At 46.8% G+C, this 21,589-nt stretch overlaps 1 protein-coding gene across 2 annotated transcripts in view; it reads right to left on the reverse strand.

Moving 5' to 3' along the window:
* Positions 1-13,382, reverse strand: part of IFNLR1 (interferon lambda receptor 1) — a 31,800-nt gene extending 18,418 nt beyond the window's left edge. Inside the window, exons 1-2 of one of the 2 annotated variants that reach the window (XM_066575078.1) lie at positions 13,261-13,382; positions 2,810-2,951 (exon numbers count right to left, since the gene is read on the reverse strand). In XM_066575078.1, the coding sequence (XP_066431175.1) occupies positions 2,810-2,951; positions 13,261-13,321 (203 nt within the window). In that variant the 5' untranslated portion in view covers positions 13,322-13,382. The remainder of the gene's footprint in view (positions 1-2,809; positions 2,952-13,260) is intronic. The other variant, XM_066575079.1, reaches the window with a different exon arrangement.
* Between the last annotated feature and the right edge of the window lie 8,207 nt (positions 13,383-21,589).

Here is a 21,589-nt window from a genome sequence, read left to right on the forward strand (position 1 = left end):
CTACAGCTCTTCTGCGCATGCGCAGACGAGCTGTCACTGCTCGGGAGCGCGCTGGAGCGGCCATTCTGTACCTTCCTCTGTTAGAGGAAGGTGCAGAAACTGGAGCTGCCCAGCGGAGAAGCCCAGCCCAGCAGCCCCGAGAAGCGTCCCAGGTAAGTGATGGGTCGGGGGGGGCTGCCGCTGCGCCGGGGGAACTAGCGCTGCGCCGGGGGGGGGGGGCTGTCGCTGCGCCGGGGGGGCTGCCGCTGTGATGGGGGAACTAGCGCTAGGCCGGGGGGGGGGGCTGTCGCTGCGCCGGGGGGGCTGCCGATGTGATGGGGGAACTAGCGCTAGGCCGGGGGGGGGCTGTCGCTGCGCCGGGGGGGCTGCCGATGTGATGGGGGAACTAGCGCTAGGCCGGGGGGGGGGCTGTCGCTGCGCCGGGGGGGCTGCCGCTGTGATGGGGGAACTAGCGCTAGGCCGGGGGGGCTGTCGCTGGGGGGGGGGGGCTGCGCCGGTTACCTTCTGCCTGGCGGTGGGTGACTGGTCGGCGGCTGCGGGGCGTCCGGTCGGCGGCTGCTTGGCGTCCGGTTGCCATGGAGACACAGCTGGCAGCGTCTCGGGAGCGCGCACGTCGGGCTGCAGCGAGCGACGGGGAAAGAGCCGGCGGCCATCTTGGGGAAACTTTTATAAGTTGCTGAAACGCTGGAACGGTAAGTAGAAACCAGCTAGGAAAGTAATTTACAGGGGTAATTAGTAATGTATGTTTAATTAGGGGGACTGGGCAAAAAAAAAAATCACTGCTTCCTCGAGACATCTCCTTTAACTTTTTATTTTCCCGACTCCCTCTTAAATGAAGTCCAGCATAACTACCCTTTATAAAATAAACTGGTAGTTAGACCAGTTGCTCTTAACTTGCAGGTAAAGTACTTCTACTCTGTAGTTTCAGTCCAGGACACTACAGATGTGTATTATTTGACACAGTGCGGCATAATAGGTTGATGTATAAAATGAGACAGGGCGAAAATGTGTGTATCTGGGTAAAGAAATGGCTCAGAAAGCAGAGGGTGGTAATAAATGGTTCATACTCTGATTGGCCCACCGTTGCTAGTGGGGTGCCAAAGGGTTCAGTATTAGGCCTTAGTCAGACGGGCGTTTTTTCACGCGATTTGCGCATGCGATTCGCGCATATATAGAACCAATGGTTCGCTATGGTATCGGTCACATGTCCGCTTTTTATGCGGATATGTGATAAATTATAGGACACGACGATTCGCAGATCGCGCCTATCTGCGTTCGGCGTTTTATGTGCGCACCAAAATCATTTACTGCAGCTAGCTGCGTTTTTTTTGGACAGCCAGTCTAAGTTTCATGCGCATTTTGATGCGCACGGCGATTTTTCTCCGGTCAGACGAGCGTTTTGCTGCGACGATTAACGCGGCTAGGTGCAGATTTTTCCCGCGATTTTTCGCCCCCGGTCACGCGATTTGCGCATGCGCATCCGACATGCGATCCGCAAATCGCGCGAAAAAACGCCCATCTGACTAAGGCCTTAAGCCCAATTCTGTTAAATATATTTAGCAATAACCTAAGAGAAGGACTACACAGTAAAATATCGATATTTGCAGACGATACCAAACTATACAGGATAATTTATTTAATGGAGGACAATGTACATCTACAAAAGGACCTAGATAAGCTGGGTGCTTGGGTAGAAAAATGGCAAATGAAGTTCCATATTGATAAATGTAAGGTTATGCACATGGGCAGGAGAAACGGATGTCACCAATATACACTAAATGGGGTACTGCTAAGGAAAAGTGATATGGAAAAAGACCTGGGGGTACTAGTGGACTGTAGACTTAACTGGAGCAATCAATGCCAGTGCTTGAAGGGGTTCAAAGAAGGGCAACTAAATTAATAAACGGAATAAGAGAACTCGAATACCCAGAGAGGCTATCAAAACTGGGATTATTTACCCTGGAAAAAAAGACGGCTAAGGGGCGATCAAATAACTATGTATAAATGCCTTAGGGTACAATACAAGGATATCTCCCATGATCTGTTTATACCCAGGACTACGACGGTAACAAGAGGGCATCCTCTACGTCTAGAAGAAAGCAGGTTTCATCACCAACACAGAAGGGGGTTCTTTACTGCAAGAGCAGTGAGACTGTGGAACTCTCTGCCTGAGGATGTGGTGATGGCAAAATCGATAGAAGAGTTTAAGAGGGGACTAGATGTCTTTCTAGAGTGCTATGATATTACGGGATATAGACATTAGGTGACCAGTGGGTTGTTGATCCGGGTCTTGGAGTCAGGTAGGAGCTCAAACGTTGATCCTCTAAATGAGCTTGATTGACTCGTTGGGATTTTTTTTTGCCTTCCTCTGGACCAAAGGGGAGGGGGGTGGGGTTTAAAACAGGCTGAACTAGAATGGGATTGCCTTCATTCAGCCTAACATACTATGTTACCTCAACCTCCACACTGCTCCTTCAAATTTGCTGCATCCCTAACCAGCAGGCCATAATCTACCTAGGAATTAAAATACTACAACTGCTTCACAAAGTATGTAAATAAAATGTATTTAAACGTTATATATAAATAAAGGCATGAAAACAGGACAATGAGCTTTCCACACATGTAGGCTTATGAAGCAGCTCTATTTTACTTATAAACAAATATAGTAGATATTAGTATTAAAACATTTTGTAAACCATTCTACATTTTTGTTTGATCTCCATCATAGGATCTTTCATTTTTCTTGGTAACAATTACTTTGCAAATTATTTCTGAAGCATATTTTATACTATGCAGAGCATAAATGTACCTATATGGATCATCATCGTCATCATAATTGGTGTACTGTACTTCATAGGTTACAGTAGAAGGATTTTCCTGAGGTGGATGCCATGTGAGAAAGAGACTGAAGTTCCTGGATTCTACTGTCACATTTAAAGGTTCATACAGCCCTAAAATACATACAAACATAAATGCATAATACAAGACTATGGAAAACATGAACTCAATGGTTGGGTTCTGACAGGACGGAAATCTCGCGGCTTGTCCGCACCGAAAAACTGCGAGGTTTCTGCAGGAGAAGCGCAGCTTCAAAACCCGTGGTCGCAGCCACGGTTTTGAAGCGGCTTCGCCGTCTGCATCTCCACTGCGGCCATCTCTCCCCATAGAGAGGCTGCTGCGGAAATGAAAAAAAGAATTGACATGTCGCATCTTTGTTTTCCGCGCAGCATGTCAGTTTCAGTGCGGCTTGGCCGCAGCATGTGGACGAGATTTTTGCAAAATCTTCTCCACTTTGCTGGTTAATCCCAGGATTAGGAGCTGCGGGCGGAATTGCCATGCGGACATTCTGCCCCGTGTGAACCCAGCCAAACATTGAAACATCTTGGTTATATCCTTCTGAAAACAAGAAAGCATTTTCCCTGCAATATCTACAGAAATGTATATTTCCTTGACTCCAGTGAAGATAACAATAAGACATTTTAAGTTCTTTTTACAGTGAAGACCTGAGTGCCTGAATACTCCTACTCACAAATCCGCAGTGTATCCGCCGCACTTTGTGGTTACTGGTATCTTTACGCAGTACTACATTATGCAAGCATGTGCCAATATGGCTGCATCCAAGGTCATTATGATAGTTATAACATTCTGACACAATAAAAGAAGTTTATTTTATGGATTTGTTTGTATTGGATAGTCTGTCCTACTGCTGTTAGGGTGCAGCACCTATGAATAGTAGATTGTGCAATACAGAAATAATGGCAATTGTCCTTTAACATGGGCTGATTGGGCCTGAGCATTCCTCTAAATACTTTACATTGTCCAACAATTGAACCGTGTAAAAGAAGCAACGATTAGCCAATGAATGAGCGAACGCAGGTTCGTCAGCTGATTAGCTTGTTGACGTAAACATAAAAATGCTCGCTGCCCACCTTCCAGTGTAATCAATGAGAATGATCAATCATGTTGACTATTGCTCTATGCGGACGACTAAATAATCTGCCTATGTACATGGAGTTAACAAGCGTTGACTAGGATGATCATTGTCTGTCTGTGGTGGTTAGGACAGGCGGATTATTTGCATACACAAATGAACCATAAGGCTGCTTTCAGACAAGTGCATTTTTATTTGTATGTGCCCCCGTATTTGCATTCATTGGCAATATTTTCTATTGGCCCATCTAGCAACGTCCAGGTGACCATGCTTTCAGATGGGTCCTAACACTAATACCAGGTGGTTTAATCTTAACCTGGGAAAGTTGGGTACCTACCTCTCAGAATGCTGGTAGATAAGGCAATGTAATTTGATTAAATTATATACCAAGAACCTTGCATTATTTAATGTGGTTCTAGTATTGATTATAGGTATGTATACCTCTGATAGTAAATATATTATGAGTGCTGTTCCCGTTTTTTGGTTCTGCTTCTATTGTATGTTGCAGCCGTGATTTAATGTGCACCTATAGATCTCTATTGGGAAGTGCAGACCTATTTTATCCTGGTGTGTACAGATCATCTAGCAACAGTCAAGGGAGTGTTTAGCCAGGCTTAGCAAGAATAGAGGGCCTCCACGCCAACCTCTGTGTAGTGTCAGGCGCTTGTAACTGCAGGCACGGCTCCCATTGATTTCAATAAGAGCCGTGTCTGCAGTTACAAGCCCCGGTCACTGTATGGGAGATCGGCGCAGAGTTTTCCACTCCAAATACACAGAGGTAGGAGAGGAAGCCTCCGCGCCGACCTCTGTTTAGTGCCCGGCGCTTGTAACTGCAGGTACGGCTCCTATTTCAATGAGAGCTGCGCCGGCCACTACACAGGAGTCGGCATGGAGACTTCCGCTCTGACTTCTGTATATTTGTGGTGCTGACAGCATGCGCCTGCTCAGCTGATCGGTTGGGGTCTCGAACGACGGACCCCGGCCAATCAACTATTAATTACCTATCCTGAGGTATATTTCTCGGAAAAAACCCTTTAAGCTTCTGACATGAAAATAAATATTTCTAACTCCTAGTTAGCTCTCTTTTCCAAGATACAGCCCATTTAAGATGATGCAGGGGGTATTAACGGAAATTTCTATGGAATTAGTTTGCAAACCTGATTTACAGAGATGATAAACCATTGTATGCTTTAAGTGAAAATGATTGATGACCTTTTATTTTGTTTCAGATTTCAAATTGCAAGAAGCTAGAATGCCTTGCAAGTGTGTTAACATTGTACACAACCTTTGTTATACTCGTGGTGGTGTGACATTTTTCTCTCAGAAGCGCCAATTGCTCCGCCTGTGAAGCCAACCTACCATCATTTTGTTAGTGTCCAGGTGGGGTTGGGGAACCTCATATTTGTTGCAATACTTATTCTTTGAATCTAAGTACACAGCTAAATAAGAAAGGATGATCACTGCCTTTTGGTGTCTCAATGATTTAAAGAAGCCATTAAATCATATAGAAAACAGCTTTTTCTGCATGGTGCCTTCTTTTTAGCATGCCGTATCAAGAAAAGAAGAAAAAAAAGACAGACAATGTGGAATACTCCAACATATCATCAGCGATCCGACCAGCCGGTAACTATAGGAATGGCTTCCCTTTTTGGTTATAAAAAGCCAATATAGGGATACCCCTTTAACATATTATCTCAGAAATGTCAGATGAATACCAGATTACAGCACAATTTACCCTTCCAGTTCCACTAAACACAACAGTGTAGCTCAAATGTCAGAAAAAGCACTTTACATATCCCACAACCACCACTGGCATCAGCACTTTAACCCCTAAGCATCTCACCTTCATTGACACTAGCATTGCCCTCCCTTACCTTTCCCCTCAGACTTGCATGTGATGAAGGAAGTGGAAGAAGAGCTCTATAGGCTCCTAGCTCTGCAGACTGTCGTTCCTCAACATGGTGAAGGACCTGTGATGGTCATGTGACTGTGATGTCACAGGTCCTTCATTCAATAAGGTGGAGGCTGATTGGGAAAAGTGGTGGGCACTGCCTGGCTGAAATTGGAATCGGCACCCTGTCCAAGTGGAATCTATGACAAGAAGATTAAAGCTGGCACAAAGTGTGAGTGAGGTCCCGCTCTGACACACACAACACTAAGGCCTCCTTCACACGGGCATCTCTGCACCGTACTATATCGCTGCAATTTTCTCGCAGCAATACCGCGATTGTGTAGCGCTACAAAGTTGCATGTGACACTACAAAATCATGCGACTTTGCAGCATCTGCTACTGTCAAAGTTGCATCGCATCGCATGCAAACCGTGTTTTCATGCGATGCAACAGAGAGGAAGGCTCCATAGAGAAACATGGGCTACAAAACCTCGCGTGTCGTGGGCATATCGCCGGACCTGCGAGGTTTGTGTGTCGTTTTGTAGCATGCTACAAAACATCTCATGTGTGAAGGAACCCATAGGAAACCATGGGCTTCTCATACATGCGATTTGTAGCATCGTAGCAATGCTACAAAATCGCGCGACTTTGTTGCCCGTGTGAAGGAGGCCTTAAGGTTCATTCACATTGGCACTGAATATCTACTAGATAACAGGATGAAATAGTGCAGCTCTGATTCGTCATAAGATGGAACCGTTCTGCTAAGGAATGTAGTTTTCTTACTCCCTGAACGGAGCAGGAAACTAGAATCCCCCATATGACCATGTATATATACAGCCCCGTTACTTCTATTCAGTATGTTTCGTGGAGCCGATGCCCCCTTCATCTCCTTGGGATTAATCGCCCTGTACAGTTGTACAGGTCGCACACCCCAAAGGCCGGCGCAGATTACAGTAATCCCTCAAATTACAATAAACTCAGGATACAATATTTTTAACATTACTGTACAATGGTCTTTCTGGACCCAATCTAACTGGAAACTTGACTCAAGATACAATTTCATGGAAAGCGTGATTCTAGAACTTGCCCACTTTGCTGGAAAAGCCAGCCAGTCATAATGGGCATTTCACTAGGTGATGAAGACTCTCCTGTCCTCATCATAGAAAGTGATTTATAGCTGACAGCACTATTTAAGGACTTTCTTTATCAGCATTAGCCATCTGCTAAGCATTCTTTAATATTCATTTTGTAAAAGGAGGTGAATATATATGCACTCACACCTTTTCAGTTTTTATTCATTTATTTTAAAAAGGTATTTTGTTCTACTGTAGCAATTTTGTCAGATCCATTACATAAAATCTAAATTAAAATCCATTTTACCTCCAGATTAGAATGCATCAACACAGGAAAAGCAGGGGTGCGGGGAATAAGTCGCAAGTTCCCAATGCAATAAAAAAGGAGGCTCCATAGAAAAACATGGGAGATGAAAAAACGCAGAAAGATAGGATATGCCACAATTTTTTTCTCTCGCAACATCGCATGAGTGAAAACATCACAGATGTGAAGAAAACCAAAGAAAACAATTGGTTTGATAATTCTGCATTTTCGCTCACTCTGTGATTTTATCGCCAGTGTGAAAGCACCCTAAGTCTAAGGCTGGGTTCACACAGGGTGGATTTGCCCCAGAAATTCTGTCCGGAATTTTGCAGCGGCAAATCCGCCTGCGGCTGCTAATTCTAGGATTAGCCAGCCATGTGGACGAGATTTCTCAGAAATCTCGTCCACACGGGGCGGCAAATCCGTCGCGGCAAAGCCGGCATAAGCAGGCGCTGCGGTGTGGATTCACCGGCCGCAGCATGTCCATTTTTTCTATTCCGCTGCCGTTGCACTCTCCTCTATGGAAGCGCTGTCCGCAGCAGAAAACCGAGCAGCTACGCTGCTTCAAAACTCACGGCTAAGTTCCTGCTCCTGGCTCTTGCACCCCCCACCCCCCTTTGCAGACAAGGACACAGTATATCGGCTCGGCGTGAAAACCAAGCCGATATACGGTCGTCTAAATAAGCCCTAAGAGAGTGATAAAAGCAATTAACCCTTCAGCTAACTGAATTTTACAATCACTTGCATGGCTGAAGTTTGTTCTTGTGCCAACCTTTATATCTAACATTTCTGTATTTTACAAGATATACTCTATTATACAATAAGCTCCCACTATCAGTGGCTGCAGGTAGCTATCAAATTATACCAAACTATTAGCACATCTTGCAATATATTTCTTACCAACTGCAGGTACATTTTAAAATGATGTCATTCTGATAAAGATTTTAAAGGAGTTGACAGCATTTCTCCAATAGCTCCAAGTGCTTAAAAACAATAAGCCGAACAGTACTTACCATCTTGATGTCCTACTGTTCTTCCAGTGATTCCTGTAGAAGATGTAGTAAGCAGAAGTCGCATTACTGCTGCAGCCAGTCAGAAGCTGCAGCATCACCACTCGTTCTCCTGGCATCAGCGCTTACATCCTAGATGCCATGATGACAAGGGTTCAGAACAGTGGCGCTGCAACAGTCAGGTGACTTTCGCTGAAGTCATTTTCTACAACAATTACCAGAAGAACGGTGATCCCCTTGGCAAATAACAGGTAAGTACTATTCTATTTGTTATTTTATAGCAGTTGGAGCTATTAGAGAAATATTAACTTGTAACCGGACAACCCTTCAAATCATGCATTTGTAGGGCTACCCATAATTTTACACTGTTAGATGCAATTTACAGAAGACATGGGTAGGACTTTGCACAGCTAACTTTTCACCACAACCCCATCTCAGGTACTTCAAAGCTATTCCAATCGAGAGAAGAAGAAAAAAAAAGCTCTCAAGGAACCCCACAACTGAACTATAACATCAGTGTAGAAACTAAAACTATAATGCAACTTTCATTTACTTCACTAGAGGAGGCAGAGAATATAATGCCAACTCTTCCTGGTCAGCCTGTAGGTATTGCTGCAAGCAGCCTAATATGCCAGCCCAGAGATTCTAGGTAAGAGGCACTCAAGCATTAATTGTGAGAAGAGAAAAGCCTGTACACATTCCTTAGAGCAGGTTAGAAATAGGAACTAGTGCCAACTCAAGACTTGCTCTCCCAAGAATCCATGCAGTTTACACAATAGTATCATCAAGTGCCAATTACACAGTTCCATTGACAACAACTAGTTTAAAGGGCACCTTTACACGGAACAATTATCATAAAACAAAAATCCTGTGAATCTGAATGTTAATCATTCAGTGTAAAGACAGGCAATGATTGAACAACACACAATAGTTCATTCACTTCTCGTTCACCTTATGCAGGCATACAAATCATTGTTCGCTCATTGCATGTAAATTGCAATCATTCAGTCGTTCACATTCAATGAATATGAACAACTAGCAAACAAATGTTATCTGTCAGTATATACTGTCTGCATGAGCAAAGAAGCAAACTCTGTTATGGTTCGCCCATGCATGCGGCCGTGCATCGCATGCATAAATGCCCGTGGACATGAGCCCTAGTCTGTAGCTTGTTAATTGTTTGCTGTAGTTCTGAACACAGATTTCATCCTTTGTGACGCAAATGGTAAATTCAGTAGAAAATCTATATCAAAAACCACAGCAAAAAAAGTGCAATGATTATGAGCCTATGACCATAGCCTTAGGGCGGTAACACACAGGCGTAAGCACATATATGCGCATGATAGCGTGACGTTTTGCACCCATATCGGTGAGGTAATTTTTTGCGCCTCCTGGACTGCTCACATCAGCAAGCCCCTGGCAGCGCCATGTTTGAGTAGGCGTCCCAGCCAATTTAGTAGGTGGGCCAGCCTACTTAGTCCCAGGTGTTTTTGATTTTCCATGTGATATCGTGCATTTCAGTGCAGATGGAAGCTTTTGGTGCGCATCAAAATAGAGAATATCACGGAAAAAAACACAGTGGAAAGAAACGGATTTAAATCAATGGGTTCTAATCGCTGGCGAAATGCGCCCGTGTGCAGGAGCCTTTAAGGAGCACTCTGAGGGGCTCTAGGAGGAGTTAGCAAAATGCAGTATTTGAAATCATTTTACTGTGATTTTGAGCAACATTTTCAAATGCATTGTACAGCGTTCAACAGCATTTTTTAACGCACCCCATCATTGTGATGGGTAATGAGGTGCGTTAAAAAGTGTTAAAATGGCCAAAAATAGAGCAGAGAGCATTCGAAGATCGTGACAACAGCAAGACCGCGTCTGCAAAACGTCATTGAAATCAATGGGAGGGTTATACAGCATTTAGCGTGGCTTTTCGAAGCACTGTAAACAGAGGGTTGTGTGAGGGCAGCCTAAGGCTAATTTCACACTGCCGAGCGTGATATCGAGCTATGAATTCCCACCCACTTCCCTCAATATCGCACTCCCAACCATGTGAATTTCGTGACGATGCGAGGTGGTCTGATGCTCAAAATGCATCACTTTAGGGAAGAAGAAGTATTCCTGACAGACGCAACGGATTATCGCAGAGTTTCTCCCATTGTTTTCCATTGGAGATCTTGTGATGCTTCCGCTGGCCCCATTGAAAAGAGTGGAGCTGCAATGCGAGATCACGCATAGAGATAGAACATGCTTCAATTTGTTTCCTGCATCATATTGCGTTGCTAAGCAGGAAAACATCGCACATGTGTATGACCCCACTCAAAAGAATGGAGTTTATATTTGTGCGTCTCACAACACAGAAATCTTGCGCGATTTTCTCACCCGTGTAAAGCTGGCATTAAGGCCTGTTTATACACAAAGACAATCTTTCAAACAATTAAAAGATTGACAGTTTTGGGGATCATTTTTCATGAAGTGTTAGTGGACACTAATGTCCATTAACACTTAATCACCTTCATTTGCCTATAAAAGGGTCTCCTGGAGCTGTTTGCAGAGCACAGCATGTGGGCTGGGCTCTGCACACAGCTGCATTGTTCTCGCACGGGCTGTTGGCAGAATACAATGTAATCTCTTGCCTCGCTGAAAAAGACGTAAAATCATTGATCAGATGAAAAGTGAACGATGGCCGCATTACATGCAATGATTATCGCTCCTATGCCACCGTTTCAATGAATTTTGAGCGATAATCGTTGTATGTAAATGGGCCTTAAGTTTTATTGTGGCCTTGGTAAGTAATACAATTCAAATGTCGCACATTGAAAAAAAAAAAAAAAAAAATAGCACAAAAATAAGCCATGCAATGATTTTTCAAAAACAGACTGAGTGAGGTTGGTCTCACATGTCCGAGGATCTTGCGTGAGTTTTGTGCGTTGTAAGACTCACAAAACTTGCACGAATATGAACTCCATTCTTTTGAACAATGTTTTCTGTCACTGCGATATGGCAAGTTAAAAAAATCATGACATGTTCTATCTCTTCGTACTCCTTGGCACACATCCCACATTGATTTCAATGGGACATTAAATACATTGTATGGCTCTTGCATGTCGTGCGATGTGCATGTGAGTGCAATGCAAGGTTTCCCATTAAAATCAATGGCAAACAGTTCCGATCGCTATTGCGCGAGAACCTTGCACAAGAGGATTGGCCTTTAACAGAAGGGATGTGAGGCGATTTTGCCTGAAAAATCACCTCGCATTCGTGGGTAACTCGGACCGAGTTTCTCATGTGTAGTTAGCCTGAAGCAAAAAAAAAAATGAAAAATTGCATGTGTGAATTAATCCATGTAAGTTATGTCCAACTCAGACTCAGGCCAGCTTCACATGGGCATATTTGCGCACACATCATGCAAGTGCAATCAGTTTTTGTTGTGTTCTTTTAATACCTCTATTAACTGGAATGAAAGATTTTCTTATGAAAATGACACCAAAACTGGACATGTGATTTTTTTTTTTTTACTCTTAGAATTAGTCCGAATTAAAGCCCATGTGAATATTTATGTTGAAATCAATGTGTTCTATTTCCATTCAATTTTGTGCCGATTTCTGTGCATATACCCTAATGCTAAGTTCACACGTGCGAGCGCGATAGGGGGCCATGAATATAATGGAGCTGCGATGCGAGATCACGCCGCCAGATAGAACATGCCCCTATTTGTTTCCCGTATAGCATCGCAGAGCTATGCAGGAGAATATCGCTCATGTGTATGAACACATTAAAAAAAATGAGGTTAATATTTGTGCATTTCAAAACACACAAATCTTGCGCGATTTTAACGACTATGTGAAGCTGGCCGAAGGGCTTACTCACACGAATGTATATTGGCCAGGTTTTCACGCCTGGCCAATATACGCTGCCCCTCTGATGCATTGTCTTAGAATGCATCAGTGCACAGGGGCGTACGTAAATCGGTGGCGGCGGCAGCTGCTGCATAGATTCTCATGGGAGCCTATGTTAGCTGCCGGAGAAGGGAGTTTAGCAGCGTGACTGTTTCATTCCCTCCCCCTTCTCTTCTCCACCCCTTGCAATGTGAGGGGGCGGGATGGGGGCAGAGTTAAGCTTCACCCACTCCGCCCTCCCCCCCATTGAAAACGGCCGGAGGGGAGGAGGGAGGAGGTGAGCCAGCGAGAGGGAGAGAAGGGTGAATGTCTCTCCAGGCCCAATGGCATTGCAACCTCGGCGTATATGTGTGCCAGGGCCTTTGCCGTTCAGGCATTTTTACAGCGCTGATGGGCGCACGTAAAATGTCTACGGACGTGTAAATGGGCCCTAAGGCTGCTTTCACACCGTTGAGAAACTCGTCTGAGATTTGTGTGTTACGAGATGCGCAAATATGAAACCCATACTTTTGAATGAAGTCAAATACACGAGCGAGGGGGAAATCGTGGCTTACTCTATTTTTTCGTATTCTCGGAACACATCACCTCAATGGGAATCCATGACATGGCTCCTGCATGCGATGTGATGCTTCCCATTGAAATCAATTTTCAAACACTTCCAATCCTCTCGCACGGAAGAGGATTAGAATTTCATAATGCAAGTAGTTTTTGCCTGAAAATCGCCTCCCATCCGCGAGAACATCGCATGTTCATTGCCCGATATCGCACCCAGCCCTGTAGGAAGCCTAAGGGTGCAATACATGCCATGGATCTCTTCTGATTGCCGGGCACCACCTGGAATTGTAATTGTATCAACAGACACATAGAGGTGCCACCCAGCAAATCAACAGCGATCAGCAAGCATCTGTAGCAGAGATCCACAGTGTATACTGAAGATCTACGTGTATTTTAACGTTAATCAAACAGCACTCCCACCCTACAGTGACCCTTGCTCCCGATTAGTAAGTGTAGCAGAGCGAAGTTTGTTATGAAAGACAACTTTTCATGTTATAACATTGTGTAGCCACATATAACATGATTGTTTATCATGTTGTGTCATGCTGTTGCTTTAGTAAAAATTCACATATTACATCTGACTACAATTTATAAGTAACTTACCTACAACACAGCCAACTATGCCAATGACAACCAGAAAGGTCCCCTTGAGACTGCCAGGCATGGTTCCATTACAATCACCTTGTATACATGCAGTCTATACAGTAGTGCTGGCCGGGCTTCCTGGCTTACTACGTAGGCACAGCACCTGAGCACTCCCATAGTATCTGTCCACCCACTGGGGAGGCCTATCTGGGTGTGTACTGTATCTGTAACCCTTTCCTGCCAGGCTCTCACTGACATAGGGGATTTCCCTGCAGGTTATGCTATATAGTAAATCTCAGAGCAAATTGGCTGTATCAGTACTCATATTTTTTAGAATGTCCTCAGTATTGTCAATGCCAGACAAATTGCTACACGTGTTCTCACTATAGGAGATCCTCAAATCATGAGTTGTTTGTAGGGCTTGAGGACAGGAAACACTGTATTATATCACTGATTGTTAAAGTGTGACCTTAAAAGGTCATATATGCACACTGCAACCCAATAAATAGCCAAGGTGAATGAAAGCCATAGATTTGAAGAATTATCAAGCTGAGCCTCCAGAACACATGAGAAAGTCAGATTCGTGTGGCAGATTTGTTCTCGACTCACAGATGTTAACTAGAGATGAGCGAACGTGTTCGTCCGAGCTTGATATTCGTGCGAATATTAGGGTGTTTGAGATGCTCGTTACTCGTGACGAGTACCATGCGGTGTTCGGGTTACTTTCACTTCCTTCCCTGAGATGTTAGCGCGCTTTTCTGGCCAATTGAAAGACAGGGAAGGCATTACAACTTCCCCCTGTGTTGTTCCAGCCCTATACCACCCCCCTGCTGTGAGTGGCTGGGGTGATCAGGTGTCCGCCGAATATAAAAGTCGGCCCCTCCCGCGGCTCACCTCAGATGCCGTGTGAGTTAGATGAGGGACAGTGCTGTTTGTACCGGAGCTGCTGTAGGGAAAGAATTGGTAGTTAGTGTAGGCTTCAAGACCCCCCAAAGGTCCTTATTAGGGCCACTGATAGCTGTGTGTTGGCTGCTGTTAGCAGTGGCAATTATTTTTTTTCTCAAAATCGCCTCTGCAGAGCGTTGCACCCGGCATTAGGGACAGAAGTGCTGCATAGGCAGGGAGAGTGTTAGGAGTGAGTGTAGCCTTCAAGAACCTCAACGGTCCTTTCTAGGGCCATATTTAACCGTGTGCAGTACTGTGCTGGCTGCTGTTAGCTGTGCTGCATTTTTTTTTTCTTCTCAAAATCGCCTCTGCAGAGCATTGCACCCTCCATTGATACTGCAGGGAAAGAATTGTGTAGGCAGGGCCACAACACAGTTATTATTCATTGAATATACGCAGTGCTGCCTTTTGGTGGAAAAAAACTGAAAATAATTGTATTTGTCCTGCCTCTGTCCGTCCTAAGGGCGGTGGACACGTGTCGGCTGCGTGTGCAACGTTTAAAAATCAGACGCACCCAGCTACGTTTTACTCCTGGCTTTGCCATTTGCTTTCCTTAATTGGGAAAAAAAATACCTGCTCTGCCAGAGTTAATAACTCTGCTACCCTCACGTTCTGTGCCACATTAGCAGGGCCACAGCACAGTTATTAAACTTCTCATGTTCATTGAATATACGCAGTGCTGCCTTTTGGTGGAAAAAAACTGAAAATAATTGTATTTGTCCTGCCTCTGTCCGTCCTAAGGGCGGTGGACACGTGTCGGCTGCGTGTGCAACGTTTAAAAATCAGACGCACCCAGCTACGTTTTACTCCTGGCTTTGCCATTTGCTTTCCTTAATTGGGAAAAAAAATACCTGCTCTGCCAGAGTTAATAACTCTGCTACCCTCACGTTCTGTGCCACATTAGCAGGGCCACAGCACAGTTATTAAACTTCTCATGTTCATTGAATATACGCAGTGCTGCCTTTTGGTGGAAAAAAACTGAAAATAATTGTATTTGTCCTGCCTCTGTCCGTCCTAAGGGCGGTGGACACGTGTCGGCTGCGTGTGCAACGTTTAAAAATCAGACGCACCCAGCTACGTTTTACTCCTGGCTTCGCCATTTGCTTTCCTTAATTGGGAAAAAAAATACCTGCTCTGCCAGAGTTAATAACTCTGCTACCCTCACGTTCTGTGACACATTAGCAGGGACACAGCACAGTTATTAAACTTAGATTATTCATTCACTAGAGGCAGTGGGGCCTTTCGTTTTCAAAAAAGGGAAAAAATTATATTTGGCTGCAGTCTTGCGCCAATTTATTTCCTGCCTGTGAAATCCACCAACTGTTTCCCAAAGCGCCCCCTCGCGCCATGCCACCCTGCAGAGGCCGAGGTGCTCTAAGTTCTGGCAGTTTTTCACAGAGACGCCTGACGACCGACGAACAGTGGTGTGCAACCTTTGTCGCGCAAAGCTCAGCCGGGGAGCCAACACCAACAGCCTCACCACCACCACCATGCGCAGACATATGATGGCCAAGCACCCCACAAGGTGGGACGAAGGCCGTTCAGCGCCTCCGGTTTGCACCCCTGCCTCTCCCCCTGTGCCCCAACCTGCCACTGAGATGCAACCCCCCTCTCAGGACACAGGCACTACCGCCTCATGGCCTGCACCCACACCCTCATCTCCGCTGTCCTCGGCCCCATCCAGCAGTGTAGTTCAGCGCACCGTCCAGCCGTCGCTTGCGCAACTGTTGGAGCGCAAGCGCAAGTACGCCGCCACGCACCCGCACGCTCAAACGTTAACCGTCCGCATAGCAAAATTCATCAGCCTTGAGATGCTGCCGTATAGGGTTGTGGAAACGGAGTCCTTCAAAAGTATCATGGAGGCGGCGGCCCCGCGCTACTCAGTTCCCAGTCGCCACTACTTTTCCCGATGTGCCGTCCCAGCCCTGCACGACCACGTCTCCCGCAACATTGTACGCGCCCTCACCAACGCGGTTACTTCCACGGTCCACTTAACAACGGACACGTGGACAAGCACAGGCGGGCAGGGCCACTACATCTCCCTGACGGCACATTGGGTGAATTTAGTGGAGGCTGGGACAGAGTCAGAGCCTGGGAGCGCTCACGTCCTACCCACCCCCAGAATTGCGGGCCCCAGCTCGGTGGTGGTATCTGCGGACGTGTATGCTTCCTCCCCTAAAGCACCCTCCTCCTCCTCCTCCTCCTCCTCCTCCTCTGTCTCGCAATCAAGATGTGTTAGCAGCAGCATGTCGCCAGCAGTCGGTGTCGCGCGGTGTGGCAGCACAGCGGTGGGCAAGCGTCAGCAGGCCGTGCTGAAACTACTCAGCTTAGGCGATAAGAGGCACACGGCTCACGAACTGCTGCAGGGTCTGACACAGCAGACCGACCGCTGGCTTGCGCCGCTGAGCCTCCAACCGGGCATGGTCGTGTGTGACAACGGCCGTAACCTGGTGGCGGCTCTGCAGCTCGGCAGCCTCACGCACGTGCCATGCCTGGCCCACGTCTTTAATTTGGTGGTTCAGCGCTTTCTGAAAAGCTACCCACGCTTGTCAGACCTGCTCGTAAAGGCGCGCCGGCTCTGCGCACATTTCCGCAAGTCCCACACGGAAGCTGCCACCCTGCGCACCCTGCAACATCACTTTAAGCTGCCAGTGCACCGACTGCTGTGCGACGTGCCCACACGGTGGAACTCTACGCTCCACATGTTGGCCAGGCTCTATGAACAGCGTAGAGCTATAGTCGAATACCAACTCCAACATGGGCGGCGCAGTGGGAGTCAGCCTCCTCAATTCCTTTCAGAAGAGTGGGCCTTGTTGGCAGACATCTGCCATGTCCTTGGTAATTTTGAGGAGTCTACCCAGGTGGTGAGCGGCGATGCTACAATCATTAGCGTCACCATTCCTCTGCTATGCATCTTGAGAAATTCCCTGCAAACCATAAAGGCAGCTGCTTTGCGCTCGGAAACGGGGGCGGGGGAAGACAGTATGCCGCTGGATAGTCAGGGCACCCTCCTGTCTATTTCTCAGCGCATACAGGAGGAGGAGGAGGAGCATGAGGAGGATGAGGAGGAGGGGGAAGAGACAGCTTGGCTCGCTGCTGACGGTACACCGGCTGATTGCCTGTCATCCTTTCAGCGTGTATGGCCTGAGGAGGAGGAGGAGGAGGAGGAGGAGGATCCTGAAAGTGATCTTCCTAGTGAAGACAGCCATGTGTTGCGTACAGGTACCCTGGCACACATGGCTGACTTCATGTTAGGATGCCTTTCTCGTGACCCTCGCGTTGCACGCATTCTGGCCACGACGGATTACTGGGTGTACACACTGCTCGACCCACGCTATAAGGAGAACCTGCCCACTCTCATTCCCGAAGAGGAAAGGGGTTCGAGAGTGTTGCTATACCACAGGACCCTTGCGGACAAGCTGATGGTAAAATTCCCAGCCGACAGCGCTAGTGGCAGAAGGCGCAGTACCGAGGGCAAGGTAGCAGGGGAGGTGCGTAGATCGAGCAGCATGTACATCCCAGGCAGTGCAACAGTCTTTAAGGGCCTGGACAGCTTTATGGCTCCCCACCAAGACTGTGTCACCGCTCCCCAGTCAAGGCTGAGTCGGCGGGAGCACTGTAAAAGGATGGTGAGGGAGTACGTAGCCGATCGCACGACCGTCCTCCCTGACGCCTCTGCCACCTACAACTACTGGGTGTCGAAGCTGAACACGTGGCCTGAACTAGCGCTGTATGCCCTGGAGGTGCTTGCTTGTCCTGCGGCTAGCGTCTTGTCGGAGAGGGTGTTTAGTGCGGCTGGGGGAATCATCACAGATAAGCGTAGCCGCTTGTCAACCGACAGTGCCGACAGGCTAACACTCATCAAGATGAACAAAGGCTGGATTTCCCCAGACTTCTGTTCTCCACCAGCAGACAGCAGCGATACGTAAGCAATACGTAGGCTGCACCCGCGGATGGAAGCTACGTTCTCTCTCACCATCCAAAACGGGGACATTTCTGCTTCATCAATCTGTGTCTCATATTCCTCCTCCTCCTCCTGCTCCTCCTCCTGAAACCTCACATAATCACGCTGAACGGGCAATTTTTCCTAGGGCCACAAGGCTCACTCATATAATTTTTCTGAACAATTTTTATAAGTTTCAATGCGCTTAAAAGCGTTGGAACTTTAACTTGAACCAATTTTTCGTTACACTGGGCTGCCTCCAGGCCTAGTTACCACTTAAGCCATATTAACCAAAGCGATTCACCTGCCATCTTGGTTAGGCATGGCCAATTTTTACTGAGGTACATTAGTACTGTTGGTACACCAAATTTTTGGGGCCCTCACCTACAGTGTAATCATAGCAATTTGTATGTTCTTCGCCTGCACTCATGGTACAGAAAGGTGTGTGGGGTTGGCCTACACTTTAGCTACATAAATGTAACTTGGGCCTTGGCTATACTAAGGCTACTGAAATGGAACTAAGACTGCGCTCCCGCTATACTGCTGCTTCGGAATTGTTACTGGGGCCTGTCTTGAGTGCTACTATTGCTGACATGGAACGAAGACTGCGCTCCCGCTATACTGCTGCTTCGGAATTGTTACTGGGGCCTGTCTTGAGTGCTACTATTGCTGACATGGAACGAAGACTGCGCTCCCGCTATACTGCTGCTTCGGAATTGTTACTGGGGCCTGTCTTGAGTGGTACTATTGCTGACATGGAACGAAGACTGCGCTCCCGCTATACTGCTGCTTCGGAATTGTTACTGGGGCCTGTCTTGAGTGCTACTATTGCTGACATGGAACGAAGACTGCGCTCCCGCTATACTGCTGCTTCGGAATTGTTACTGGGGCCTGTCTTGAGTGCTACTATTGCTGACATGGAACGAAGACTGCGCTCCCGCTATACTGCTGCTTCGGAATTGTTACTGGGGCCTGTCTTGAGTGCTACTATTGCTGACATGGAACGAAGACTGCGCTCCTCCTATAATGCTGCTAGTGATATGTTAGTGGGGCCTGTCCTAATGCTACGGCTGAAATGTTACGAATTCTGGGCTCTGCCTATACCGCTGCTAATGGTATGTCTCTGGGGTGTGGAAACAGAGGCTTCCCAAAGACATGATGGCACACGTAGTGCCTCAAAAACATCCCCCTCCTCCTCCAACAGGGAAAACATTCTTGGCAAATGCCTTTGCATTGGTTCGTCTGGTGGCAGTCCAAGAATTTCACCTTTACCGACACAACAAGAGAGCCCCCACACCATCCCCCCGCCACGGCCCACTTAATCCTGGCCGCATTCCGAAAACCAACAAAATACAACCGTGCTACTAGGTCCGCAGTCACCACCACATTACCACCAACGCGGTTACTGTTAAGGTGCATATAACCACGGACACGTGGAGAGGACACGTAGTGCCTCAAAAACATCCCCCTCCTCCTCCAACAGGGAAAACATTCTTGGCAAATGCCTTTGCATTGGTTCGTCTGGTGGCAGTCCAAGAATTTCACCTTTACCGACACAACAAGAGAGCCCCCACACCATCCCCCCGCCACGGCCCACTTAATCCTGGCCGCATTCCGAAAACCAACAAAATACAACCGTGCTACTAGGTCCGCAGTCACCACCACATTACCACCAACGCGGTTACTGTTAAGGTGCATATAACCACGGACACGTGGAGAGGACACGTAGTGCCTCAAAAACTTCCCCCTCCTCCTCCAACAGGGAAAATATTCTTGGCAAATGCCTTTGCATTGGTTCGTCTGGTGGCAGTCCAAGAATTTCACCTTTACCGACACAACAAGAGAGCCCCCACACCATCCCCCCGCCACGGCCCACTTAATCCTGGCCGCATTCCGAAAACCAACAAAATACAACCGTGCTAGTAGGTCCGCAGTCACCACCACATTACCACCAATGCGGTTACTGTTAAGGTACATATCACCAGTCTGACTGGGGCATGCAGACACCTTGACAGAATGAATAGTGTGTGGCACATAGGTTCCCCATTGCTATGCCCACGTGTGCAGCTCCTGATGGCGGTGGCACAGGATTATATTTCTCATTGCTTCTGTACAGCATTGTGGGCTATCGCCCCGCCCCTTTTAAAGAGGGTCGCTGCCTAGCCGTGCCAACCCTCTGCAGTGTGTGCCTGCGGTTCCTCCTCATGGCAGACGCACTTCTAAATAGACATGAGTGTGGCGTGGCATGAGGGCAGCTGAAGGCTGCGCAGGGACACTTTGGTGTGCGCTGTGGGGGGGAGGGGGGGCGGTTGGGCAGCATGTAACCCAGGAGAAGTGGCAGTGGAGTGTCATCCAGGCAGTGATTGTGCTTTGTTGTAGCTAGTGTGGTGCTTAGCAAAGGTATGCCATGCTAATGAGGGCTTTTCAGAAGTAAAAGTTGTTGGGAGGGGGGGGGGGGGGCCCGCTCTTGCCGGTATTGTGGCTTAATAGTGGGACCTGTGAACTTGAGATGCAGCCCAACATGTAGCCCCTCGCCTGCCCTATCCGTTTCTGTGTCATTCCCATCACTTTCTTGAATTGCCCAGATTTTCACACATGAAAACCTTAGCGAGCATCGGCGAAATACAAAAATGCTCTGGTCGCCCATTGACTTCAATGGGGTTCGTTATTCGAAACGAACCCTCGAACATCGCGGGAAGTTCGTTTCGAATAACGAACACCCGAACATTTTGGTGCTCGCTCATCTCTAATGTTAACCAATAGGCTCAAACTGAGTATTTCCCATTGTTGTTGGGACTTACCCCTACGCTTCTTATGGTAGAGATCACTCGTGGCATAGTTGCGTGCCTGGGTAAATCATCCTTTCTTTAAAATGAAATCTAGCCTGAAATCCTAATCCCCCTTTCCCATTCTTTCTTCTAACCCCCCCCCCCCCACCACCTTCCCTACCCTTCCCTATCTTCTTACTAGATATTGAATAAAGTTAAACAAATAAAGGAATTTCCATGAAAATGTATATGCCATTTTGACACTGTGATACTCTTTATTATAGGGACTTTAAATAATTGTATGACATTGTTTTTATGCTCAATAAAGAAAGTATTTACAAAAAAATGTATGGTCTAAAACAGTGTTTTAAAATTCGAAATTCAAAGGCACAATCAATGTACAACCGTGTACTGCTTTAACAAGGTCCTTCAAACAATTTCATAGGAAGGATATGTTTGTCACTGTCTCAGTCCGCGGACCACGACGGGATCGTGGTGCAGCGACCATGTTGCGTAAATGGACTGCCGACGTAGTTCCCATTAATCCAACTATTTAAGGTTTATATTTCTGGGGCTTGTCCCTAATTTTTGTATCTCCCGGTCTGTTTTCCATTTGTATTCCCCCTATCACTAATTTGTATGTGCGTGTTGCCCTGATGTTTGTGGAGTCTTGTCTGACCAATGACATCGC

This window comes from Eleutherodactylus coqui, chromosome 1 (assembly GCF_035609145.1).
Source record: "Eleutherodactylus coqui strain aEleCoq1 chromosome 1, aEleCoq1.hap1, whole genome shotgun sequence".
In the NCBI taxonomy this organism is placed as follows: Eukaryota; Metazoa; Chordata; class Amphibia; order Anura; family Eleutherodactylidae; genus Eleutherodactylus; species Eleutherodactylus coqui.